This window comes from Rattus rattus, chromosome 11 (genome assembly GCF_011064425.1).
Source record: "Rattus rattus isolate New Zealand chromosome 11, Rrattus_CSIRO_v1, whole genome shotgun sequence".
NCBI lineage: Eukaryota > Metazoa > Chordata > Mammalia > Rodentia > Muridae > Rattus > Rattus rattus.
The window spans coordinates 33,717,984-33,745,928 of record NC_046164.1 but is presented as its reverse complement, the minus strand read 5'-3'; the positions used below and the strand labels follow the sequence as shown (position 1 = coordinate 33,745,928).

The window sequence follows — 27,945 nt, the reverse complement described above, 5'->3', positions numbered from 1 at the left end:
CAGATGAAGTTTAGATAAATAACTTATCTACCTTGAACCTTGAAATGAGGTTTCTGTGGCTTAGCAATGACAGTATTAAATGCTAGCAATGCTAACTAAGAGGACTATGTATGTATTTCGCCATGATGTCTTAGAACGAAATTCTCAAGGTTTAGTACACCAAGATTCTGTTGGTCCGCTTAAGCAAAGGAGGTGCAATCCTAAACACTAGTCCTGTAGCAGGTACTCAGTCCTCTGGAGAGCAGTGTAATCCTCCTTAGACGCCACTGCACATACTGACTATGGCAAACAGAAAAGCAACCCCCATTTCTAATTCCATGGAGCAGGAGAGCCTTACAAAAACCCACTGAAGACGTTTCAATAGATAATGCTCCGCACAGCAGCACGTTTATTAACAAGAACAGAGTAACTGACCACAGGAAATATAGGTGTGAAACGAATGATACCTCAGGTGGCATAAATGAGTCCTAAGCATGGGGAGGCACCCGTGTGTGTCTCACGACTGCTGAGTGTGACAGTGGCCTGCTAGCAATGAAAGACGAGAGCAGCATTCAGGCCACAGAATGACTGCAGACCATGGCACTTTGAAAAAGGTAATGATGGTCATGTCCCATAACCAGAAAGGGGAGCCATCTGATTATTAACAGGGCCAAATGCTCCATGAATGTCAATACCGCCTGACATTGTTTCCTCTTACGATAAAGAAGCCGACTTTTATGTTCTTGATAGTAGCCATTAAGTGTTCTGATTGAGAAGCCCGAACCCATTTGCCCTCGGAACCCTGGGTCTAAGAGTCAACTACTTGGAACACTGATACAGTTTCTGAGGTCTTCAGTGGAACTAAATCAGCATGTTAACATAATCCGAAAATGAAAACGACAAAGGTACAAAGGAGTCAGATGTGCACAAATATACACACACATGTGAAAGCGTCCCCGTTCCAGTATCACAGGACAGAATTTATGGTTAAGATTATTTTAGACGGTGAGTCTGGCCACTTGGTTCCTCAGATCCTTTTTCATCCATGATAGCTCTAAACACATACTTGGAATGCTCAGAAGATTCCAGGTTTAGCCTTGTAAGACATAATTTAAGGTGCGACTTGATAGGAGCATGTATTTTCCCACTAGAGAATTTAAACCCCGGGAACCCTGAAAAGCCTGTCTTTGGCTTGTGCTGCCATCTGCAGGCCTCTCCCTGGAAAGCTATTGGTACACAGGCCGAGTTTGACTAGGCAGTCTGAGGAGGGTGCTGCTTTCCCATCTCAAGTGTAAGAAATCATTTCAGGACTATGGGGATGGAGGAGGGAGCTCTGTGCTTCTTGCTGTGTCACCTTTATTATGTCCCTAATGTCGCTGACACTGGGTTAAGAACAGCCTGTGACAAGTGTACTGTCATCACCAACCACTTTTCCCTCCTTTCTTCTTCTTCTGTTGCTGCTTCTTTTTCGTTGCTGGGGCCCCTGCGGGTTTCTGGTGTCTTGGGGGTACAATGTTACTTGTAGAGGAGGCCATCGTTGCCGCACTGCCGGGTCTTGGGGAGGTGGGTGGGCTGCTCACAGTTTTACTGGCGTCCCTGAGAGCATCAAACCAGAAAGGATTTTAGTCATCTCAAAATGTCATACAGGGGTTGGGGATTTAGCTCAGTGGTAGAGCGCTTGCCTAGGAAGCAAGGCCCTGGGTTGGTCCCCAGCTCCAAAAAAAAACCAAAAAAAAAAAAAAAAAAAATGTCATACAGGAAAAGGTGTGGGCAGCACGCCCACGGGTGCCACCTCCACGCCTGACAACCTCCCACCTGTCTCAAGGATGGATGTACCAAACCCCTGTCCATGGCGCTCTGGAATATTTTTAAACCATTTTATAGTTAAAGAAAATGTAATATAAGCTACATGCCAAATGTTTTAAGTTTAGAAAATCAGTTTTAAGTGACTTATAATTCCATATAGAAATAATTCACATTTAAATTAAATTAAATGTACATTTAAATGAGACATTATCTTTAGTTTCTAAACTAAATACAATTACTTGTCAGGCTGTTTCATGGCTTGTCTGACTAGCAGTTAAACCCAGGGCAAGAGTTCCTTTGCTGGGTCATTCCCATAGCGTCTACAATACTTTTTTTTTTGGTTCTTTTTTTCGGAGCTGGGGACCGAACCCAGGGCCTTGCGCTTCCTAGGTAAGCGCTCTACCGCTGAGCTAAATCCCCAGCCCCTACAATACTTTTTAACACTATAATCACATAGTTTTAGTGCTTGCAATAAAATCTGTGCTTGCTTCCTTTCACATGCTGCAATCCTTGTCCAGGAAGGAGGACTGTTTCTCATACAGCACATCAGGGACGTGACACTGAGTCAGCCTCCAGATGAACTGCATGCTGAGACCACAACTTACAGCTCAGAGGAGGCTCCTGCGGTCGCTCCCTGTGTTCCTTTTCCGATCTGGTCCTTCTTTTTGCCCTTCTTTCTTCCTCGGTAGTAAGAGCGCTCTCGCATCGGTAGCCATCTTTCTGGATCTGGGGTAACTTTTGGGTCATAATTCTTAGGCAGTTTTCCTGGAAACAATTGATAAATGAGAAATACACCTAGAATAGCTTCAAAATTGACTAAATAGTGTGTTTATGCCTTGGATTACATAACACAACAACTGAAACTGGGAGGTGTGGCCTTACTGGAGGAGGTGTGGCCTTGTTAGAGAACTGTGTCACTGTGGGGGTGGAGCTTTGAGGTCATTCATATATATATTCATATATATATATATATATATATATATACATATATACATATATATATATGCATGCCCATGCCTGGCCGCCTATGAAGACAGTCTTCTCCTAGTGGCCTTTAGTGTAGAACTCTTGGCTCCTCTAGCACCATGTCTGCCTGCATGATGCCATGTTTTCCACCATGATGATAATGGACTAATCCTTTGAACCTATAAACCAGCCCTAATTAAATGTTGTCCTTTATACCAGTTGCCTTGGTCATGGTGTCTTTTTACAGCAGTGAAACCCTAACTGACAGCAGCACTCTGAATTTACACTAACACCATAAGAGAACAGCATTTACAGTCCAGATAGTTCTATTAGGAATAAACTATTTTTATTGTTGAAAGGAGAATCTAAAGCCAGGCAAGGTGATGTACACTTGTGGTTTGAGCATTTGGGAGGCTGATGCAGGAGGATTGCCTTGAGTTTGAGGTCAGCCTGGGCTATCTCAACACAGAAATCAAGTATGCAGTCTTTTTCCTTCAAAGTCTTACCTTTCTTTTTCTTCTTCTTCTTTTTCAAATCTCCCTGTCTAAAAAGAAATTGAGAATCCTTTATCATTATTGAGATAATATACATTAGGTATCATATAAAACTTTTTACTATATTTTATCTATTCTTTGAAAAGAGCTATCATGCCTAAATTACCAAAGTATCCTGCAAGTACTGAGCAGTGTGTGTGTGTGTGTGTGTGTGTGTGTGTATATGTGTGTGTGTGTGTGTGTGTGTGTGTGTGTGTGTATATATATATATATATATATATATATACATTTTTTTTTTTAAAGTATCTAAAAGCACCAAAGGTCTACTAAAGTCATTTACACAAACAGAAGCCATCATGCCTCAGTAAGTCACTGTTTGGATGATATTGAAAATTAAGAAGCTCTTTGCTAGAGAACATACACAGGTAATCTTTGAGGACACAGATCAAGTTACTTTGGTCATGGTCCTAGAAGGGAGAAGGGTGGATGGGGGAAGGGACACTCCTTATTTATTTGGTACTTCTTTTCTCACTATGGAGCCCCAACTGGCCTGGAACTCACTAAGTAGATCAGGCTGGCCTTGACCCACAAAGGCCCCTGCCTCTGCCTCCCAATGGCTGGGATTATAGGCATGCTGGGATTATTGGCATGCTGGGATTATAGGCATGCTGGTTTCCTTTTTCCCTTAAAACATGCCTCATGTAGCCAAGGCTGGCCTTTGATCCTCCTCTCTGTCTCCCACATATTCAAATAGTTTAGTTATTTAGCACTCTGAAAGCTATGGTAAGACAACATTTCTATGTTATGTATCACATCTGATACAGCTGAGAACTATTAATCACTGAATTAAGGCTGAAGATGGCAAAAGTTTATTCTACAAGAATGAAGCATCGTGTCTTTCTCTCTCATCCAGACCGACAGCATTCTTCCAACCGTTCTACATTCCTAGCAAAACCTACATGAAACCTTCACTCAATTACTGTCTAAATGTATTTTTTTCTGCATAATCCCCCGCTTTGGTCAATATCTAGGATAAACATAGCTTCAAAATACACTGAACTTTTGCTATTTTAGAGTATAAAGAACATAATATTATCTAATGAGGTTAATGTGCAAGCCGTTTGAAGCCCCAGAGTCAGAAGAGACAGCTCCCACCTGGCTCAGTGGGTTAAGGTGCCTGCCGCAAAGCCTGATGACCTGAGCTCCAACTGTAGCATGTACACAGTACAAAGAGCTGACTCTACCTCCCCACATCACTGTGTGACCTCCACACAAGTACAGCAGCATAGGCGTTCCCCCTCCACTAAATAAATAATGTAAAAAAGAAAGTCAGGACAGCTAGGCATGGTGGTACATGCCTTTACTCCTAGCACACAGAAGAAAAAGGAAGTAATATCTCTGGGTTCAAGGCCTGCCTGGTCTACATGGTAATTTCTAGGCTATCCGGGGCAGCATGAGGCCTTGTTTCAAGAAAAAAAAAAAAAAAAAAAAAAGTCAGAGTCCAGGTGGGAAGGACCATAATAAGGCCCATCTGTAAGAGGGACAGGAGACACTGGACACTTCTAATGATGTGTGAGTGTACAGGCGTAAACACAGACACATAAAGTATCACATAAAGTATCTAAAAAAAGGTCAATAATCATGATGATTAAGAAAAATATGAATATTTAGAAGGAAACTGCATTTTCAGAAGCCATTCATTTATGTTAGAGAATATATTAAATATTTAAATAGATGGTACTTTAAGGATTTACTTGAAACTTAGCCTTAATTTCTTTTCTTTTGGTATTCTCCAAAAGCTTAAACTTTGGACTGTGGAACACTGTAGCATCTGAGGCTTCTTTTAAAACGGTATTTTAAGGAGATGAAAGTTATAAAAGAAATGCTTGGTCTCTTCCATGCTCTGTTCATCCTCAACCAAAACAGAAATCTTAAACATTTAACCCTTAAAACATGAAGGTCTCCAGTATTTCAGATGTCAGTGTGTGAGAACAAGGAAGGAGCCAGAATTTGACTTCCTGTGCGATAGAAGAGCTGACTAACTTTCCCTCCAAACCAGCAAAATAAACCATGTGAACTCTGGTTCAGAATGACTGAAGGATGTACTGAATGTGCATTAGTAACTTAGGCAGATGAAGGATGATTCGGCCACCCAATTCTACATTGTTTTTCTGACTTTCTCTTTTTAAGCTGGGCAGAGACATTCATCTTTAATCCTAGCATTCAAGAGAGAGGGGGGTGGGGTGGGGTGTGTGTGTTGTACACCACATATATCTGTGAGTGCCTTTGGAATCTAAAGAGGGTGTCAGATCCCAAGACAGAGCTGGAGTTTAGAGGTGGTTGTGAGCAGCCCACCATGGTATTCAGAGCCAAATTCAGGTCCCTTGGAAGAGTACACACTATAATTAGCCACTGAGCCATCTCTCTAGGCCTTAATTCCATACTTTGTATAAAGAGAAATGAAATTACTTACAATTTTTTGTGTGCATATATAAATAGGGAGACAAGATTGGCAAAGATATACTGACGGTATGAGGCTTGTTCTGTGTGACAGGACAGGTGGTCATGGATGAGTAGGAGAAGGTGGAAACAGCTAAAGTCCACTCACATAGTTTTTATCAAGAGGTATTCTGGGAGATGTCCCAGTCTGGAAACTGTGTATTGCAAAAACACAAGGACCTGAGTCCAGAGCTTTAGCAGGCACATAAATAAAAGGTTTGGCTCAGTGGCAAACTTCTCTATACACCCATATGCTGGGGAGGCAAGAGGATCCCCAGGGCTAGCCAAACTAGGTAGGAGAACCAATTTTAGAAAATATGGGAAGTGACTCGTATCACCCTCTGGCCTCTGTACACATATAAAAAGTGTACCTGAACATATGCACATTAAGATAGAAGTTCTTATTCCTTATGAAATTTTTGGTTTTCTCGTCCCACAGTCTCCTGTAGCTCAAGATGGAGAAACTGGCTCAGGCTAAGGAAATGGACCACTTGATCCTCCTGGTATTCCAATTTATGCGATGCTAGGGACTGAACTCAGGGCCTCCTGCATGTGAGGCAGGTACTCTACCAACTGAGCTCCATGCCAACCCCATCAAGTTCTCTCACATAATTTCAAATCAATCTTAGAAATGTTTTACAGACTTTGAATTAGAAAAACATTACCCTTGTTCCTTTGGTTGATTATCTCCAGTAACTTTTCCACCCTTCTTCCGAATGTACGTAGCACCAGGAGAATTCTCAAGAGCCTCAACATCTACCTTTAGAGACATACTATCCGATGAGGGCAGGTGTTTACTAAGACTGGAGTAAGACAGGGTTCAGGAACACAACACACATTTGTATCTATCAGTACATCTTTGCTAACAGAAAAGCACTCTCTTTCCTGGATGGCCTTTGCAACAGCAGAAATACTCTTAAACCTCCTATGAAATAACAAGGCACATCGAATTCACAGTATATATTCTGAAAGGAAAACTAACCATCGATTCCTGAACTCAGTGATGTAGTTCCAGGCATTTCCCAACTCTCACCTATATAGGCTGGCTCAGTGCAAAGGCTCTGAGGAGTAGTTTCTTAGCATCCTATATACAACTCAGTTCAGGGAGCATGGCCTGACTTGGGTATCACTTAGGTCCCAACCTGATCAACCAGGATATTTAATTTTCTTCTTTTCCTTCGAGTCTAGGTTAGTCTTGAACTCACTATACAGCCAAGATGACCTAATCATCCTGCTCCCGCCTCCCAAGTGCTCCTAGGATTGCTACCATGCCCATCTGTGGGTCTTCCCAGCATTGTTTGCGACGAACATGACCCCTCCCCCACTTCATTACTGTCTTTCAATCATACCAATACAGCATTCTAAATTTTGCTTTCACTGGGTGGAAGCAAGTCTGTAAGTTGAAATTTCTGCTTGAAATCCAAGTATTAGCAGAGCTCCGGTGCTCCAGAGAGCTAGACTACGGAGGATACGCCTTTGCTTTCTCTGGATCCACAAGTGAGTAAGCAGAGATAAGCTGGGCTAGCGTGTGAATATCTTTTGAATTTTGTCTAAAAGAAGAAATAAAAAAGTTAATAAACAGTTTATAAAATCACCACTAACAATAACAAAGAAATCACCCCACCATAGGAACAAGGTACAGGTTGCACACCACTTTCCAGAACTTACTTCCACAGCTGCTCTAGGTCACTAACTGCCTCCTTCTTCCGTCCATATTTGAGCTTGAAGTTTGCGGCCTCTCTTATCAAGGACAAATGAGCAGGGGACTTGGGCTACAGGTTCAACAAAACAAAATAAAATAGCGAAGTTTTAAGGTAACTATGCCACGAAAGCCTACTTATTAAAGGCCCTTTAAAGTGGACGTGCTCCCTAAATTCTTCACCTTAGCGCATAAAAGAAGTAACTATCCAGTTTACAGGACTGGACACAACCTTGGTCACCTACGCAATAAACAAGCTGGAAATGTAGGGCCAGCAGTGCCCTTGCCTGGGAAGCCTAATCTCCTCTATCTCTAGCGGCAGCAGGAAACCCCCAACCAAACAACACAACATTTTCCTAAAACCAAACCTTAATCCTCAAACATTAACTCAACACTGTAATCTCCAAAACACTGATGCCATCCCTCCCACTGCTAACAGTTAATAACTGTGTACACATAACATGTATGTATGTATGTGTGCGTGTATGTATGTGTGTATGTGCGCGTCTGTGCATGCATGCATGTATGTGTGTGTGCATATATGCATGTATGTATGTGTGCATGTATGTGTATGTGTGTATATATAAAGCTGATACTACCCATGCAGAGACTGATACTGGAGAAAATGAAGATGCTTCTATTACATAAGACATGATACTCATCCCATACTGTGCTCTTCTAATAACTAGCCACCCACAGACGCTTACCAATAATTACTATATCATGATGTCTTGAGTATATGTATGCATGCACATACACATATACTGGAAAGAGCTTCGAAAAATACAAATGGGCTGTTTTGTTTCACCTGGCAGCTATTCCTTATGTATAACAATTTTATTTGAACCTGGCACACTTTATAAAAACTAATTTGATAGTCTAGTAGCCTCCGTTTTTTAAAGTGACTCAGAATATTTTAGTTCTCTGAAATTTTGGTCCAGTAGAACATTTTATTATTGACAGAGAAAGCAAGCCCTTGTAATACTCTGCTCCACTCCTTTACCTGATGGCTTTGATACCACTGGATAGCCTGTGTGAAGACTTCAATGGCACTATCAATGTCTTCCTCGTGGCTGTACATGGTCACCAACGCGGATACCTACACCGCAAAGTTCACATGAACAAGGTCAATGAACAAGACTCTTCCTTCACTCTCAGAACATAGTTTAAAAAATAAAAAACCTGCAGTTTTTTTAAAAATTTATTTATGGGTGGGTACATTGTTGCTGTCTTAAGAGGAGGGCACTGGATCCCCATTGCAGATGATTGTGAGCCACCATGTGGTTGCTGGGAATTGAACTCAGGATCTCTGGAAGAGCAGTCAGTTCTCTTAACCTCTGAGCCATCATCTATCCAGTACCCTCAGAACGCAGATTTTAAAAATTAAAAATACTAAAGAATGCATATAGCTGAATGGGATCTCTGTCAGTCCTTAACATCCCGTAAACTTTATTCCTTTTAGAGAACATAATTCTGAGAAATACTTAGAAAAAAATAGTCTTTTCCAAATACAAATGCATTTATCTGTAACACAGACCTTCTAATAAAGCAGTGTCAGTTTGATAAGACAGAACATGAGAAAAAGCATTTACTACATTTATATAAAGTCTTGCTGGGCAGTCGAGAGAGTCATGGGGAAGTTTCCAGCACAGCTGAATCATGAAGAGACACGTGTGGTCTAAGCTGCAAAAAGCTTACCCATTAAATTTGTGGGGCAGCAAGGAAAGCCACATTGTTTGTGTGTATGAGCATGTACTTGTGTCCTTGAAGGAACAGTAAAAGGACAAGACACAGAAAAAGGCTGCGATTTTAAGAAACTTTGGTATAAGTGATGCAGTCTGGCCACAGTGGTCAGAGACAGACAGATATATGATGGCTATCTCGGATGTCAGCTGGACACACACACACAGGAAGCAGGACCCTCAGTGAGGAACTGCTCCTACAGACTGGCCTGGGGCTGACTGATGTGAGCAGACCTAGCCCACTGTGTGGTGCCATCGCTGGGCAAGTGGTCGTGGACAACACAAACTGACGGCTGACTATGAGCCTGGAGCGAGCCGGTAAACGCTCCACAGTCTCTGCTTCCGCTCTGGCCCCAGGCTTCTGTCAAGAACTTCTTGGTTTACTGTAACCTGTAAGCCAAATGAATGAACCCTTGCCTCCCACAGTAGTTTTGACCAGTATTTTATCATAGCAACAGAACATTAATTAGGTCAAGTAACCAGTATCAGCCTCTGCAGTTACTAGGAAGACAATAAAGGAGTGCTTACGTCTCTATGGCAAGACGTTCAGATGAGATGGATAACTTTTTTTTTTTTTTTTTTTGAAATGGATAAATTCTTTAAGTAGCAAAGGCTATATTTTTCAGTCATATAATGGCATCATCATCATCATCATCATCATCATCATCATCATCATCATCATCATCATCATCATCATAATACAATGCCAGCCCAAGCCTTAACTATGAATGGAGAGAGAGCACCGTGGAGATGGTACCCGTGCCCAGCTGTGAACAAGCTGGCTAGAGGAAAGAAACATGAGGAAGACAGTTCTTGTTCCCTTCCTACTGAATCAGGGAGCTCTGGAAAGACTTTCACAGCTATAGAGCTGCCAAGTTCTGAGCTATAGAAACCTGGCCTTTGAGTCAGGGTTTCTCTCTGCTCCCTGGCTGGCCTTAAACTGCAAGAGACCCTCCTGCCTCTCTGCCTCCATGTGCCACCATGCCTGGCTTAAACCTGCAGTATTTGAATAAAGAGCTAAATTTATTGACTACAACTTTTAAGTTGTTTTAATAAAAATAACAAAACCCCCAAACAATAACAATGACATAAGCAATCTAGCAAAAAAAAAAAAAAAAAAAAAATAGTTCCATAGTTGCAGCTCTGCGAGGAGGCTGCCTTTATGGGGAATGTGGAGCCTAAATGAGCTGTAACTCATTTGACCAGCAGAGCACAGAATGAAACGTATCCCAGACAGAGAGAGAGCTGTTACTATCCTAAGGGCCAGTTTAGGATGAGCACAGATGGGAGAGCACAGGGCGAGTGCAGACACGTCAACACAGCTTACCATGCCTGGCTTATGCTTTAACTCCTCTATGCTTCTCAGTATTAGGCACGCTTTGGAAATATTACCTAAGGAGATTAAGAAGAAAATCAGCACCTTCAGTGACTAAAGCATACTGTGGAAAGAAATACAAGAAAACTTACTTCCTACCACTTTTCCTTGGGAAAGAGATCTGTTATATTTTGCAGTATCTTTTACTACAGAAGGTCTGGGAACTCTGGATAGTATACCCACTGCTCATTTCTTAAGAGCTTATCTATAAAAAATATCCTTTTTGTTGTTCTTGTTTTGTGTGCTGTGTAGTGCACATGAGGTATGTATGTGTCTGTGCATGAGCATGGAGAAGATGTGGATGTCCTCCTCTTAGCCCCTCCTCCTTACTGCGGAGAGTCGAGTCTCCCACTGAAACAGCCTTGCTGTTTTGGCTAAGCTGCATAGTTAGCAACCTCCTAGACTCTGCCTGTCTCTAAGGGAGGAGTTCCAGGCACGTTGAGCTATGGCCAGTGTTTTATGAGTGTCAGGGATTCAAATTCAGCTCCTCATGGAACACGGCAGGAGCTCTTGAGTGACATTTCTTCTTTTTCAGATGGCAACCTGAAGGACGCAGGAGCCCCTCCCAAAAGGCCTTGTCATGTGTTACTACAGACTGAGCAACTGGAAACTGGTGGTAGAACTTTACGCTCACTGAAAACCTGAAAAACCCAAAGCCCTCACCTTTAATTCCCAACCCCGTTTCACTAAGGAGTCCCTCCCAACCCCTGCTTTTCTTTTTTATAGTTTTTCCTAAATGCCAACTGTCCTTCAGATGAAATTTTTGTCTAAGACACTATGGCTAGCTACAAGTTTCCGGACCATTTGCTACTCCCGACTGAGAACCAGAGCCCTCTGATCTCTGTAACATCCAGGTCCACTCATCTGCTCTGTCCTATAGGCACATGAACTAAATGCATCTACTAGGGCAGAGAAACTGAAACTCAAGACTTTGTTTCTGAAACAGATCTAAGTAGCCCCGATTAGCTCTGAACTCACAATCCTCCTGCCTCAGTCTTCAGAGAACAGAGATTATAATCATGTGCTCTCTGCCTAGCTGTAAATTTCATTTAATTTTGGTCAGTTTATAATTCAAATAGATACATGAAGATAGCAGCTAGCGCACTAGATAACCAAGCTTAATTTTAAAATATGTAGTTTTCCATTGTCCATCAAATCAGATCTCACAGTTTCTGTACATAGTAAAGTATAAAAAAGGAAATCTGCAAACTAAGACATAGTGCAAAGTCCAAGCCAAAGGAACTCCTTTCTTACTTTGTACAGTCTTAGGGACAGGCGTCTCTACAGGAGACATCCTAGGAAAGGTAAGGTGGTGCTTTGCCACAAATGAATCTCATGCTTGTGTGACCTTAAGGCTTGAGAGTCATCCTAACAACATAGGGCCAACTTCCCTTCAACCTGTTCAAGATCACAGTCTAGTATGTTTGAAACAACAGGAAACTTCACCACTGAACAAAGAAAGTCAAATATTAATACCTTGGGAAATTTTCAATTGAGCCATGGTAAGCTTGATTTCAGCTGCATTTTCTGGATGTTGATCAGAAAATTCCTAAAATATTTTTTAGTTGTGGGTTAAAAACACAAATTTGATTTATATAACTATACGACATTATAATTATGACAGCTGTATAAGATTTTATAGTCCAGCTTAAAGTATTAAACTTCGGTTTCAGGTCAAAATCGCCCCTCCCACCCCCCAGGACAAGGTTTCTCTGTGCAGCCCTGGCTGGCCTGAAACCCAAGAGATCCACCTGCCTCTGGTTCCTCAGTGCTAGGATTAAAGGCGTGCGCCACCTGAGAGACACTTTATTCAACACAATGCTTTACAGGAAGGTCTACAAGTAGGTACAATGATATCACGTTCCCAGACAGTCACTGACAGGGAAATACTCAAGATGCTCCAGACTCTTGCTTTAAAAAGACGCTCACCTACTGCCTTCTCACCAGGGTCACTGGTAGGCAGCGTTCCCTCAGGATGATCCTAATTGTATCCTGTTCATTTTCCCAACTATCTAAACTCATGAAGCACATCATACAATAAGACATGGATCTTCCAAACCACGCCAGCCCCTCTCTGACTGATGGTGTGGACTAGGGCCCACTGAGGCATTAATGTATCACTGAAATGGGGGGACATAGCTTGTTGTTGCAAGCCTACAGCTCTATCCCCTGATTCATACTGAATAGATCACCAAATGGAAAAAGTACTCCTCAGAGTGCCCACAAGTTAACACAACATATACAAAAGTTCTAACTTAAAAGCCAGCTAACGTGACACTGGAACTTAGTGGTGCATTACCTACTAGTTGGTGGACTGTTACAGCATAGTGCACCAGCAACGAAACAGCTTCAACTACCTGACACCTCATTAAGCATTCACGTGTAACGACCTTACCTGAAGCAGCTCTATTGCCTTTGTATGCTGCTTTTCACGACAGAGCTGGGCAGCTTGGATCAGCACAGGCAGGAGATGCTCAGGACTCTGGGACTGCAAGCTAGAAGCTATTTTTCGGCACTGTTCTGCCTAAAAGATGCCCCATCTTTATTAATAAGTGTATTAATAAAATTAAACATTAAATAATCCAAAATAAAAGGATGGGGCAATCATCTTGTAGAACAGTAGGTGAAAAAATGCAGGGTTATGCGAATACGTTTATAGCATCCATTTCATATTTTATTATTTTTATTTAAGTTATAGATTGATAATACACTGAATTTAAGAGAGTTCTAAAAGCAGTAAGCAAAAGGCAAGCTCTAAATGATCATCTGAATACCTAAATTCCAGGTAAATGCAGTTTAGAATTTCTTCCTTAAAGCAAAACAACAAATAGAAAAGCCACAGAAATATACTTCTTGCTGAAGTGAAACATCAAGAAACGTGGACTAAATAAGAAATCTGCTTCTCACCTGTGGACTAAAATCTTGTACTCTATTGTATGAATTCAGAATCTACCTAGGATACAGATAAACAATTGAATCCCTTGGGGCTGGAGAGATGGCTCAGCAGTTAAGAGCACTGGTTGCTCTTCCAGAGGTCCTGAGTTCTAGGAGACCTAACAGTAGGCACACATGTGGTGTCCAGACATATATGCAAACACAAAACATAAAGTAAAAACAAAAAACAACCAACCTCTTAACAGTTACAATTTGTGATACATCAAGTGAAATAAAAGTTGGATCTTAGCTCTGAATAGAATCTTTAATGGTTCTATTTTAATTCAGGAAGATTAGTAAGGAAAATAATGAAAGGGTTGGATATGTAATCTAGAGTATGAACAAGGCCAAGGTCAATCAGCATAAACAGGAAAATAAGAGGAGAAAACATCCTCTCTTACAGCTGTAACACTCTTAAAGCGACTGACGCCATATGCTTAGAAAAGTGTTAATACTAAAGAAGGAAATAAGACAAAACACAGAGAGATCATAAAGCACCCACTGTGCTCATGTCAGCAGGGAGCAGACTCACCTGGTTTGTATACATGGCGAGCAAAGCCTTGTTGAACTCTATGGCTTGAAGCTGTCTCTTGGAGAGCTTAAACTCCACTCCTTCTGCATTGGTTAATTTCACTTTCTTCTTGGAGTCAAAGACATTTTGGTCCTGACAAAGAAAAGTCCACCCACCATTAGCAGAAATTTCTACTTTCACTTTGGTGACTCTCCTTTCTTCTTTACTTCACATATTCACAGCAAGAAAGTTTGGGTACACTCACTGGTCATGGCGCCTACACTAACAAGACATACACACATTTGCCTGGGGCTTGGGGCGGACCCCCAAACAAAACCTCTGCAATTCGGAGCTCCTGGGACACATCTCCCAGTCAGGTCATAGCTATGAAAAGGCTGATGTGAGTTCTTTAGAGGGAAGAACAAGAGTTTTGTTTTATCTTCCCATTTTTGGTTTTCAGACAGGGTTTCTCCCGTCTTGGCTGCTGAAGTGCTGCGATTACAGGAGTGAATAGGTTACAGGAGTGAACCGGCAGGTCTATTTGCTTAGTGGTTTTTGAGGATTAAATCAGGACACCACCAACTCTAGTCACTTAAGGCTACAAAAAGTGTCCTGGCAGTTTCTACAAACCACGCTGTTTAGAGTTAGATAAATAGTGAAGAAGGTAACAATCCTGCTTGAACCGTGGCTAAGTAACTCACTATTTTTCTGAAACATCCCCCCCACCCCGACCCACTTTTAGCAGACAACACGAATATAGCACAGTCACTTTTTCCCTTCCCTAAGATCTCTTTTCTCAACTAGGCAGAAACATGAAGAATCAATTTCTAAAACTTCTTGCAGAGCAACCGGTGTGTATTTTGCACTCTGAAGGCTCTGAGTTCAACCCCCAGTATGAGGGGGTTGGGGGAAAAAACAAAATTATCAAGTAGCATGCATTTCTTAATAAAGCAAGACAACTAAGCCATAAAGCATTCTGAAGGCAAATAGTTCACTTGCAAGCATGTTCTTGAGAGTCTTAGGCCATTCTAGGTGGCTAAAGATGACCTTGATCCTCCTAGCTCTACCTCCCAAGTGCTGGGATTACAGGTGTGAGCTGCTACTCCTCAAATACCCATGCTTTTGAACCAAGTCTTCTACTTATTTACAGACTAAAGTAAAAACTAACTCCTACTTTAAAAAAAAAAACTCGATGCTTCAAATCAATTTGAAGCCAGAAGCAATGGTATGCGTCCACAGTACCTGACAGACAGGCTCTGTCAGAAGAAACCCTTGAATCCTGAAACTCAGGGGCAGCCTAGGTTGACAGAACAGAATCATGACATAAATAGGCATTTCCTAGTTAGTGCTCATGTATTACTTACTTGTTATAAGTCACTTCTTTACACACGCAATGTGAGACTTTTCTCAAACTCTGTCATGACCTTTTTAAAAAAATTGTATTCTCAAGGTCTTCCATGTTAACATTGTAGGATGATGTCACAGGTGAGGCAGGCACAAGATAGAAGGAGGCCTGTCATTGGACGAGAAGGAAGGATGGGCGGGAGAGAAGTTTGAGGAAGGAGGAGGAGACTGGAATGGAAGGAGACTGGAGAGAGGAAGCCGCCAAGAGAACATAAGAGGCAGATGTTAAGATTCCACGCTGTTCCTTTACAGGTTGTTATGAATGTTCTTAAGGGATGGATGTGCACAGGACTTTGTATGTTTAGGTGGGCAATTATATATCAACTGGACTAGAGGATGATGTGTTGTGTGTTCTTTCATGTGGTGATTTAAATTTAAGAGCGTGTGTAGTGGCTGAAGACACCAGGCCACCACGGAATTGGGATGTGTGTATCTGGCATGGTGGCAGCCTGCCTTGGGAACTGGATGGGTAGAGAGACTGCTGCCAGGCTCAGAGAGTAGCCATCGGCAGTGTGAGATGGGATGGAGCAGAGCGGGTGAGAGGCTCTGCTAATAAATGAGATGAAGATGTCTACCAGATACCTTGGGGCACTATGGTGCCAGACCTAGTGGGGGTAAAAGACCACTTGTTTTTATAATTTTACAACATTTAGTGTAATCTTAAATTTGATTTTTTGGTACCTATCCCTTACTCTCAAATCACAAATTTTTCTTTATATGTTAAAAATGGTGTTGTTTAACCTTTTGCCAAATACAGTTGTCAGGAAGTACGAAGACAAGAAATTTGACGTATATAATTATGTTGAACGTCAGAAAGAAGTGGGTTGCCCACCGCCCTCCTCTAAGGCAGGGTGTCACTATATACTCCAGGCTCAGTTTCCTGAGTTCTGGGAGTATAGGCATGTTCTACTCAGGATGGCTTTTCAGGATGGGATTTTAATTATAATGATTTAATAATTTTTATTTCTTAAGTATTACCTACTAATAAACAGAGTAAAAAAAAGTAATGTGGAGCCAGGAATGATGGCATACGCTTTTAATCCTAGCATTCAGTTTTTGGCTGGCTTAGTCTAAATAGTAAATTTCAGGATAACCAAAGAGAGACCCTGTCTCAAAAAAAAAAAGTTTAATGTATAGATTACATTTAGGTGGAGATGTATATTTAATATTTCATAATTCTCCTCCACACAATTGCATATCTGACAAACATTTCAAAACCAAGTACTGCTGCTCCACTCAAATGCTAGCATCGATGTTTAGAAACTGTGCCATGCTACCATCCCACATCTGGAGACCTCTCACGTACAGAGGTACAATAAGTACCAGGGACAACCTTTGGTGTCAAAAAATGGTTATCTGAATCCATGTTCTAATTCTTCCTGGCAATGACCTCATACAAATGCCTTCTTTTAGTCTCCTACATACCGAGCATAAGGAACTGAGTATTTCAAAACTCCACATAGGGCAGGGGAAGATGGCTCAGTTAAAAGAATGCACTGCTTATTCAGAACAGGTGTGTTCAAATCCCAGCATCCACACTGGGTAGCTCGCAACCATCTATAACTCCAGCTCCAGTGTGATCAGACAACTCTGGCTTCCCTGGGCATCTGCACATACAGGCACGGACACGCACACGCACACGCACATGCACACAGGAAACATTGCATGGTACAGCATGAAAAACTGGATATTAGTTGCTTCTCTTGTTTTTAGTAACTTGATTTCAGATCTCAGTGTTTTTCCATCAGACAGTGTTGCACTTGGTAATTAGTGCCATCGTGATTTGATGAGCACAGCACTCTCACATTACAAGTACCTGCAGACACACCTGTAATTTTGACAGAGGGCAGTGGGTGGGACAAACCATAGCACCTACCTAGACCTTGCTCCCCTTACCCCCAAAAATTCTAGACTCAGAAACAGAATGTAAGGTACCCATGTACTTATGCATAGAGATTCTAAACTAGAAAGGTAAAATTTTTATTAAACCCAAGGCCTACAACTACAAAGAAGTTTTACTACTTGAACAAACCTGGCAGAAACACCAATATAATGAACTAAAAATACTCTCCACATGATTCTGTTACACCTGAATTTCTTTTTGTCATGGAAAAAAAGCCACACCCTAGAACAAGCTGAAATAATTACGTTCTCAGCATAAACCACTATGTAGAAATTCTAGAGAATCCATACCTTATTAATGGTGATGATATTATTTGCGATTACAGCAAGAAGTGCCACATCTGTTGGCCTGCGAACAAGCAACTGTTATTACCAGAAACTTTGAACAACGGCTGATGAAAGCCTCATCCCCGAAAGGACGCTGCACTGAACAACTCACTTCAGTTTTATTATCTGATTGTAAAGCTGCAGAGCCTCCTCGATGCGCCCCTGAAGCTGCATGATGTAAGCCATTTGACCGTGAATGATGGCCAGCTCGGCCTGAGGGTCTTCCTCAGTCCCGTCCTAAGGAGAAAGGGAAACGTAGTATTTTACCAGGTGATTTAGACACTTGAAAAGACACAAGCCTTATGACGCCATGTAACTAACTTCAGGAATCTTCCCTGACACTCGGTTTTCAGAATTGCCACTGTAGAGAACTTTTACAGGATAATGGAAAGAAGATCCTGAAAGAATATGGTATCATACAAGGTAGTAGTCAGTAACATGTGCTTTTGATAATTTCCCCCCAAAATCCTAAAAAGTTTTCTTGCAAGACGTATTTTTAAAAAATGCTTCTTAGGACTAGAGAGATGGCTTAGTGTTAAGAGCAAATGCCGCTCTTGGAGAAGCCTGAGTTCAGTTCCCAGGACTCCTCTTGGCAGCTCACACTGGCGTGTAACTGTATTTCCAGGGAATCCAAAGCCCTTTTCTAGACTCTCTGGACATTTGCACTCAAACACAGATACACCCAATATTAACATAATTAAAAGCAAAATAAATCTTAAGGGGTGGAGAGATGGTTCAATGGTTAAGGGTACTGTCTGCTCATCCTGATGTCATGAGTCCAGTTCCTAGCACCACATGGTGGCTCACAACCATCTACCATGGGATCTGATGCCCCTTCTGTCATGGAGGAGTACATGGAAATGAAGTGCTTATATACATAAATAAAATCTTTAAAAAGAATAAAAAGAGCTCCAGTATCATACATAAGAAGGTCACTGCCTGGACTACACATAAAGCAAGCATCAGCTGGGCTTGCCACAGACCTGCAATCCCAATTACAGGGACACTGAAGCAGGGGAAACAAAGGTCAAACCCCACCTGGGCTACAGAGCAAGTTCAACTCCTACTTTGTGAAACTCCCAACACAAAGGTGGGGTGGGAGGGTCTATGCTGGGAATATAGCTCAGTGGTACAATGCTGCCTAGCACACATTAGAGCCCTAGGTTCAATCCCAACACCTAAAACAAACAAGCAAAACACCCAACAATAACAACAAAAAAACAGAGGTAGGTGGCGTTCGTAACTGATGCTCCAGATGAAGCTTATGTAACATATACAATGAAGGACTGTCCTCCAATCCTTTCCGAAAGATTGGCTGGTTTACATGCATAATGAATACTCTAAGTTAGGAGCTGTATTCTTCATGTATATACATATTCATGTGCATGTGTGTACATGTAGAGGCCAGAGGACAACCTTGAATGCTGTTTCTTGGGGGTCATCTACTTTTACTTTTTTGTTTTTTGGTTCTTTTTTTCGGAGCTGGGGACTGAACCCAGGGCCTTGCACTTCCTAGGCAAGCGCTCTACCACTGAGCTAAATCCCCAACCCCCTACTTTTACTTTTTTTTTTTTTTTTTTTTTTTTTTTTTTTTTTTTTTTTTTTTTTTCAGGAGCTGGGGACCCGAACCCAGGGCCTTGCGCTTCCTAGGTAAGGCGCTCTACCACTGAGCTAAATCCCCAGCCCCCTACTTTTACTTTTTAAAAGGTTTTATTTTTATTTGTGTGTCTGTGGAGTACACACTATGTTTCCAAGGTGCTTACAAAGGCCAGAAGAGGATGTCAGATCTCCTAGAACTAGGATCACAGGTGGTCGTAAGCCATGTGGCCCTGGAGCTGGAAACTGTACTTGGGTCCTCTGGAAGAGAGGCAAATGCTCCTTAACCTTTGAGCCATCTTTCCATCCCCATCTACTTTCTTATTTGAGACCTGCTTGGAACCCGCAGATCAAGGGAGGCTGCAGGCTCCTGGGATTACCTGTCTCCACCCCTGGAGGGCTGGGATTGTAATGCAAGCCATCAAGAATTTATCACGCCCATGAACACAGCAAATCCTCAGCGTACACAGCAAGCACATTACAGGGCAAGCCATATCTCCCCCAGTATGTGCTCTTTTACTAACCTACACTAACCTGGTGAACGTACACTGTCCAGGTGGTCTGAGATGCTTATTCCCAAACTCACGATTTCATTTGTGTTTGACAGAAAATGTTAAAATTAAATGTTTATATAAATTTAAATGTAAACATATTTATAGCCAATATTATATAAATATTTAACATTATATTTATTATATAAATAGAAATATTTAACACTTATTTAATGTTATATAAATATAAAATAAATAGCAAAAGAACCACAAATGCAAAAAGATGCTTGTCTTGATGCAAATTATATAGAAAGCACAGAGAGATCTGCTGAAGGCCAGTTCCTAAAGAAAATTAGTATCTGATTACATATGAACCAAATGCGTGGTACCATCTATCCCACAGAGTTGAATGAAACCTCTAAACTAGTACTAAAGCATGACATTTGGCTTTATCGAATACTTACTGAATCTTCTGAAAATGAACGGCGACAAAGATCTATAGGAGGAAAACAGTTTTAAAGTTAGCATCATTGAGTAGTTCCTATTCTTTTCAGTTCCAAAAGGCAAAAGCTAATTCCCGAGCAGATTTCAGTCTGTCAACTGACATCTGTCCTTGGGCCTAGGGTCTTTTTTTAAATCTGTAGTTTTAGATGTGTTTTGCCTGCATTTGTGTCCCTGTAAGCTACCTAGTGGGTGATAGGAACCAAACCTGGGTCCTGTTAAGAGCGGCCAATGCTCTTAATGGCTGAGCCATCTCTTTAGGCCCACCACGGTTTTTTATGGGAGGACCAGACTGGGAATGAACTCATTCAAGACAAGCACTACTGACCACACTATTTCTCCCCAGCTCCCACGACCAATCTTTTAACAACACAGAAACTCATGCTGTTTAAAAGTTCTTTTTCTTCTCAATATCCCTTCAATTGATCTTTTTGTTTGTTTGTCTTTCCAGATAGGATTTCTCCAGGAGACCCTGACTGTCCTGAAACTCTGTAGACTTGACTGGCCTTGAACTCACAGAGATCTGCCTGCCACTGCCTCCCAAATGCTGGGGTTGAAGGTGTGTGCCATCACCACCCCCTTCAGCTGATCATATTTGTGAATCTAACCTAAATATTTCTAATATAATTTTTAATATTTTAAAATTCTAGAAATGGAATTCTTGGATAAGACAGTGCACCATGTATGTGCCTGGTGCCCATGGAGGCCAGAAGAAGGTATCAGATCCCCTGGAACTGGAGTGATGGTTGTGAGCCAAACTTTATAACTTGTCCCATGTCACCCACGCCTGCCCCTTCCTCTTTCCTGTTTTCTATTTTGGGGCTGGAGGTTGAACTCCAGCCTCTCACTCTCCTAACTATCCCTTCAGTGATCTTCTGGCTTGCTTGTTGAGACGGCATTTCTTCAGGAGACTGACTGTCCTGAAACGGTCTCTGTAGGCCTAGCATGCTGTTTTTATACCAAAGTCTTCAAAATATATATAGAAATATGTGTAGAGACATATTAAATGGGCTAAAATGTCCTAGAGTGGTACTACAGATATAGATAGTTTATACATACGCATGTTCACAAGAGTAATACGTATTATTTAAGTAGAAACAATAGAATAACAACTAATATTTATGGAATTATTTTCTTTAAAAATTTTTAAAATTTAAATTATCGGTCTTATTCTGTGTATGTGCTCATGTGCACATGTGCATGTCACGTGGAAGCAAGAGGACAACCTGTCAGGTTTAGTGGCAAGTGCCCATCTCAATGAGTCATGTCACTGGTCCAGAAATGATTTTTTTTACAAACGGTCTTGTCACAGTTGGTTATTTTACATTTAGTATTCATATAACTCGCTCAAAGACCTACTCTTTAAAATTAAACTTTACAAACTAGTTTAATTCTTAAACAGAAATAGAGATGGGAGACAGGCTAGAGAAACTCCTCAAGATTCTCATATGCAGTGACTTTCACCAAATAACTTGACAAGTATCAAATGCATTTTGAGATTGTCTAAATCCACACATCCCACACTGTTTTTATACAAAGCATTAAAAACTCCCAACCTTCAGCCTTTTGTAGGATTTTCATTGCTTGGGTCAGCTGGCCTTGCCCTATTAGTGCACACGCAGCGTTGTAACAGAGTTCGTGTGTGCCTTCTTGGAGACCCAAGTTCTCCTGCCACAGAGAGAAATGCCGGTCAGACAGTAAGTATGAGTATTCGTTCATGGCTATGTGTGTGTGTGTGTGTGTGTGTGTGTGTGTGTGTGTGTGTGTGTGTGTGTGTGTGTGTGTGACATGCATACTCACGGGAACCACTTTTTCCCAGTTGCTTTGAGCGGCAACGACTGCTGACAGGTTTGTCTTCCTCTCCTCATCGTAGTCATCCTGGGAGTTGCGGACAAGATCTCGGTACACGGCCAGGCACTCATCGTAGCGTTCCAGGCGGTACAGCTGGAGGCCAAAGCAAGGGGTCAGAGGTGACTAACACAGTCTTGTCTTTCACACCACAGTGATGCTTTCTGTAGGGAATGTCAAGACATAATATGGGCAAGCCACGCATTTGTCTTTGTATATCTTTAACCAGTTCTGTGTGCAAATACTTAGAAAAAAATTACCTGAGAAGAATCTATCTTATAGTACAGATTTGAAAGCTCTTTATCTTAGCTAAATGCCTAAAGTTTGTGAAAGGAAATCTTTGTATAAAAATCTATGCTGTAATGTCAACTGCAATAAAAAAGAAAAAGCCGGGGCTGGGGATTTAGCTCAGTGGTAGAGCGCTTACCTAGGAAGCGCAAGGCCCTGGGTTCGGTCCCAGCTCGAAAAAAAAAAAAAAAAAAAAAAAAAAAAAAAAAAAAAAAAAAAAAGCCACACCAAATGATAACTAAGTGCCTGTAAACAGAAAAAAAAATAAATACTAAGCAAAGACTTAGAATTCCCTAGAAGTTCACTTTGTTTCTCAGCAATCAGATATGGCACCAATGATAGCAGTACTAAGTACACACAACAAAGTCAAGGGGTTCCCAAAGGACAGTAACAGGGTTGGGCGTGGTGGTACATGCCTTTAAACCCAGCACCCAAAAGGCAGAGGCAGGCACATCTTGGTGAGTTCAATGCCAGCCTAGTCTACACAGAGGCAGGCACATCTGTGTGAGTTCAATGCCAGCCTAGTTTACATAGCAAATTCCTGACCAGCCTGAGCCATGTAGTAGGACAAAGGAGAGTGGTAGTTGCTACTCTGGATCAGTCAGTTCCCGTTGTATGACCAAGACTGGTCTCTTTCATCAACTCCTGGAACTCACCCTACAGCTACTCAGATAATCCCCTGTCCTCTCAGGATTAATAGCACCTTCAGATCAGGCTTAATTTTGTCTCAAATTCTTCAGAGGCTGGAGACATAGTTCTGTGGTTAAGGTACTTGTTTGTTCCTGCAAAAGACCTGAGTTCAATTCCTAACACCTACATGGCAGTCCACAACCACTGTAACTCCAGTTCTAGGGCATCTGACACTGTCTTTGGACCTCCATAGGCACTAAGCAAGCATGTGATATGCATACTATATATGCAAGCAAAATACCCAACATATATAAAATGACTAACTCTAATTTTAACAAACTTCAAAAAGACATATTTTCAAAGGGCATAGTTTTAATATATATATATAATATATATATATTATATATATATATATATATAATTACGAAAAAGTCTCCCAAATCCTTAACTTTCATAATTATAATTGTTAAACTTAGAATACTTACTAGTTTAATATTGGAAATATTGTCTCAAATATGTATATAGCTCACTGGCCTTTACCTTTCTAATCAGTAGTTCAAATGTCATTCAATGGCCCCCAAAGAAGTCCCAGTTTGTAGAATATTCTATGTACAACTCTTCCAGAGGACAGAAAGACCAGAGAACAGATCCAAACCTCAGGAACTGGTTTGGTGGCTGAGTTTGTGGAGCATCAGGATGTCCCACCCTGCTCCATGTCAGGGTAGAGCAGTGTCTGTCTGCGGTGATTGACAACAGGAATTTAAAGCTGTAATTACCACTTGTCCATAAAGCTCCTTCAGTTTGTCTGTCTGCTGGTTGGCACTTTCTATTGTCTTCAAGGCATTCTCGATTCTGTTCAACCTGTACTCGCAATATGCCTTCTCAAAGGACAGAGAGTTACTGAAGGAAAAACCAAGAACAAAACCAGATCTGATTATTATCTAATAGTGTAGAACACTCTGCATATGCCAGATTGCTCTAAGCACTTGATACATGTGTAACTTGTTTTTGCTACTTTGTGGGTTCTTCTTTTTTCCACCTTTTAGCCTCCCCACCCTGTTTCACCCCCTCTTACTAGATAAGTGAGAAAGAAGGATGGCGAGAGGATCTGAATCTAACTTTTCTTTTTGTTTCTTCTTTGAACATGACTACTAACAAACCACAACCAACCCTCCCTGGAAGACCAACAATTACACACACCCCTCCCCCCAACAGGGCCCTAGCATTTATATAACCTCTGAAAAGTTCCCAAAATCTTAAACATCACACAATCTCAAAAATTATGTGCAGCTGGCAAAACCATGCCTCTGTTACAGCACCAGAAAAACATAGTCAGCTACTGTGGTCAGTCTGCAGCAGCCCACATCTCTATACCTGTCTACACCTGGGATCAAAACAAAAGCACATTCTTATAGTTATATAAATCTTATATCACCACAGCCATCTTTGTGACCTGCCTCCCAAATCATACAGGCCTTAAAGCAGCACCACATGCAGCACCCATGACCTCATCTGCTCTGTTTTCATGACTACTGACAAAACTACTGGCATTCTGAAACAAATATTAAAGAAGCAATCATGGAAGAGCTCAATACAAGGACAATGCAAACACTCAAATGGGCCACATCTTGAGACTGGGGCATAGCGGAATCCCTGGGTTCTATGCCCAGCACCCTACAACTGGATATGATGGTACATGACTGTTATCACAGCCTTGGGAAGTACAGGTAAAGATCAGAAAGGTAGGCTCTTACTCAGCTACCGAGGAGCTTGAGGTTGGTTGGGAGACATGCGACACTGTCTCCAAAGAAGAAAGTTTCTTAAATCTCCTAACAAAATATACGATACTGGTTAACTTGTTCATGAAGCAAATGGTTAAGAAAAAAAATTAGATATAAAATATGGTAACTGGAGAAGATTCAACCAAGCAAGCAGTTATTTAAATCTCCAGATTTAAAATTCACGTACATTAATGTAATATTTAAAATTCATTTTGAAGTTTTGACCATAACCCCCCCCCCAGAAAAAACTTATCAAAGCAAATGTAAAAAAGTAACAATTCAGGAAGTTTGTGTTCTGTGAAATATAAATGAGATTTAAAAAAAAAGGCATCAATAATTGAAAACAAACAGCTCAAAGGTCTTGGCCTGAACAATTAATGGTCCAAGGGCCAGAGGTCAGGCTAAGTTCACCTTACAGACGTCTATGCTGCAGATGTTCATGTGCGGTAAGCGTACACATGTCTGGTTGATAGGTACATCCTTGTTTTCTCCCTAGATCCTTGTTCCAAGAACCATCCAGCTCCACCAGGCCCACCTTTGGAAATGGTCTCAGTCCATAGCCCAAGACGGCTTCAAACTAGAGATTCTGCCTCAGTCTCCTCATGCTGGATCACAAGCATAACTTGTATATGTGACTCACATTTATGTTCTGCATTCTTTTATGGTTTACCCCCTTCTGAGCAGTTCAAAAGAAAGACAGCTCTGGAAATTGTGGCACATCCCATCATTCAGGAGGCTGAAGTAGGACTGTACGTTTAAAACCAGCTTGGACTGCACAGTGAGTTCCAGGCCAGCAAGATTAGATCCGGGACAAACAAATATGCAAATACGAAACAATAAAAACCCAGGAAAGCAGAAAACAAGCAAAGAGGCAAAAAAACACAAACAAAAAAAATTCTGAAATTCTAACAGTCCAGCAGAGAGGAACCAAGATCACTACTTTGTCTTCTAACTTCAGAAAGACCAATGACAGAACAAAGGAAAGCAGGTCAAAAGGGAAGAGCTGGGGAAGCAGTGGGTGAGTGACTAACAGAATCACTTACCTGGCTAACACTTTGGTGTGAGTATTGATGACGTTCAAGGCTTCTTTGAAACTTCCATTCTGGATAAGGCAAACAACTTTACAGTGCAAGGCCGTGACGTCATCCTTGTTGATCTGCAATACTAGAGAACGTTTTTTAGGAGAGCCCTTTTTAAATCCGTCCCTCAGCTCGTTTTTAACTAAATAAAAACGGGAATACAGATTGCCTAACATATGGGAGGCCCTAAGTCTAATTTTCACCACTGCAAAACAAACAAAAACTACAACATAGGCATGATTCATCTTTGGAATGTTCCAAAGAAATATCCAAAATTCCCCTTTCCCAAAAAGAGATTGAAGAGAAATAAAATAATAATTTATTATATAATATAATAATATTAATAAAATAATAATTCGGGCAGCCAAGGTTCGATGCTAACAGCATGCCGGTGTCAAAAGGACTAGGATCACGGTTCCCCTTGCTCCTAGTCTACCACAGGAATCCAATTCTCAGTTTACAAATCGGTAAAGGAATTTCTAGAAATTAATGGGTAGGGCTGAAGTGACAGTCTTGGCTGATTAAAGAATTGCTACACTGTTATACTGATACTAATATGGGTTGTAGCTCAGCAAAAGGCTAATGTTAATGCAAGTAAGTTTGTCCATAGTCAATTCTAATTAGTAGCTATTTTCCTTAATGCGTGGCCACCATGACTACTTTTATAGTAATCAGGGACCTGAAGGTGCAAAGCGTGTGTTACTGCGATATTCTTTACATAACTAGTGCCTGGTACCGCTGAATGATTTGGTAGTTACATTACCAAACCTAACATACACAGATCTATCTACTGTACAGAATATAGCATGGCCATATTACAGGCATATAGTGAAGAATAACAAATTATGGAATCTCATATTGAAGGCAACTAAAATTAGAAATTATAATTCATGGGGCTAAAAACGCACGTCAAAGTCTCCTTAGGTTATTTTAAAGGTTGGGGCTCATTCACTGGCTAATTAAGACCGGCAAGCTTTTGTACGTGCAAATGAATAAAGACCAGACATTCACACCTCTTCCCTTTAGAATCTGCAATGCTTCCACTTTGTCTGCAACAGCATGGATGCTACGTGTCAAGGCAGGTTCCTTCCCCTGCCCCAGCCCCAGTCCACAAGTTTCCTTCATGACACTATCTTGATCACTTCGCTCAAGATAATGAAGAAAAGTCAATCTGACATCTTCGCAAAATCCGGCAGCGGAGAAGACATCAAGAACAATTTGGAAGCGGTTCCGGACGCCATGGTCTCTTTAAGTCCCCCCTCCCCCTCGCGTCGGATCTCGCCGGGACTGAGGGAAGTAAGTACACGTGGCCCTAAGCGATCGAGCTCCGGCCGCCGGTGGCCGTGGGACAGCGACCCGCCCCGGGTTTGGGGGCCGAGCCGAACGAAGGACGCAGCGATCCCCTCCCGGCTGTGCCGAGGAGGCGCGCGCTGGACACAGGCGGCTTCCTCCTGACAGTCCGGCCGTCCCGACACTTACTTTTGTTGACGGTCTTGAGGGCACGCGTGAAGTCGCTGTTCTGCCCATAACGGTTCACCTCACTCCACAGCGCAGGGACTGACACCCCACCGCTGCCGCCGCTCGCCATCTTGGAGAAGGTGGAGGTGGGGGAGGAGTAGGGCGACCTCTGCCCCGGAAGAGGATCTCGGAGTTGGCCGGGCGAAGGAGGAAGTTGGTGGTTGCTAGGCGGCAGGGAGTTACGAGCGCGTAGGTTCCAGAGCTGGGGTCAGAAATCGGTTTTCTTTCAAGACTTACGCCCCAACTCCTACTCAAAAGGCGACTGGAGATAGGAGGAGTCAGATTCAGAAAAGGTGCTCACCGAAACTGTCAGCCCAAAGCCGCCGGCATTCTGGTGAGACCACAGTGGTCCGACTGGCCGGGAGACAATCTTTGGAAGAGAAAAACTCCCGGTTCCTCAGGTGGTAATTAATTTAAGGAACCGTAGAGTCGCTTGAAGGAGGCAGGTACAGGCACAGCTTCTCATGGGTGCTTCAGAATTGCCGTTTTAGGACATGAACAGGATTAGAACCTGGGAATGAATCTGGGGGAAGTGAAGATCGCTGTTGATTGAAAATACAGTGAAAGGAACTGTT

The 27,945-nt window shown here is 41.8% G+C and overlaps 1 protein-coding gene across 1 annotated transcript; it reads right to left on the bottom strand.

Moving 5' to 3' along the window:
* Window positions 1–355: 355 nt before the first annotated feature.
* Window positions 356–27,476, bottom strand: Srp72 (signal recognition particle 72). Its single transcript, XM_032916611.1, has 19 exons — window positions 27,332–27,476; window positions 25,817–25,937; window positions 23,769–23,892; window positions 22,027–22,170; window positions 21,783–21,894; window positions 20,190–20,221; window positions 17,751–17,875; window positions 17,603–17,660; window positions 14,027–14,158; window positions 12,956–13,084; window positions 12,037–12,109; window positions 10,513–10,577; window positions 8,447–8,542; window positions 7,413–7,516; window positions 7,217–7,294; window positions 6,410–6,547; window positions 3,258–3,295; window positions 2,391–2,550; window positions 356–1,575 (listed from the first exon to the last, which is right to left on the bottom strand). The coding sequence occupies exons 1-19, from the start codon at window positions 27,438–27,440 to the stop codon at window positions 1,398–1,400; spliced, it is 2,016 nt and encodes a 671-aa protein (XP_032772502.1). The 5' UTR covers window positions 27,441–27,476; the 3' UTR covers window positions 356–1,397.
* Window positions 27,477–27,945: the final 469 nt, after the last annotated feature.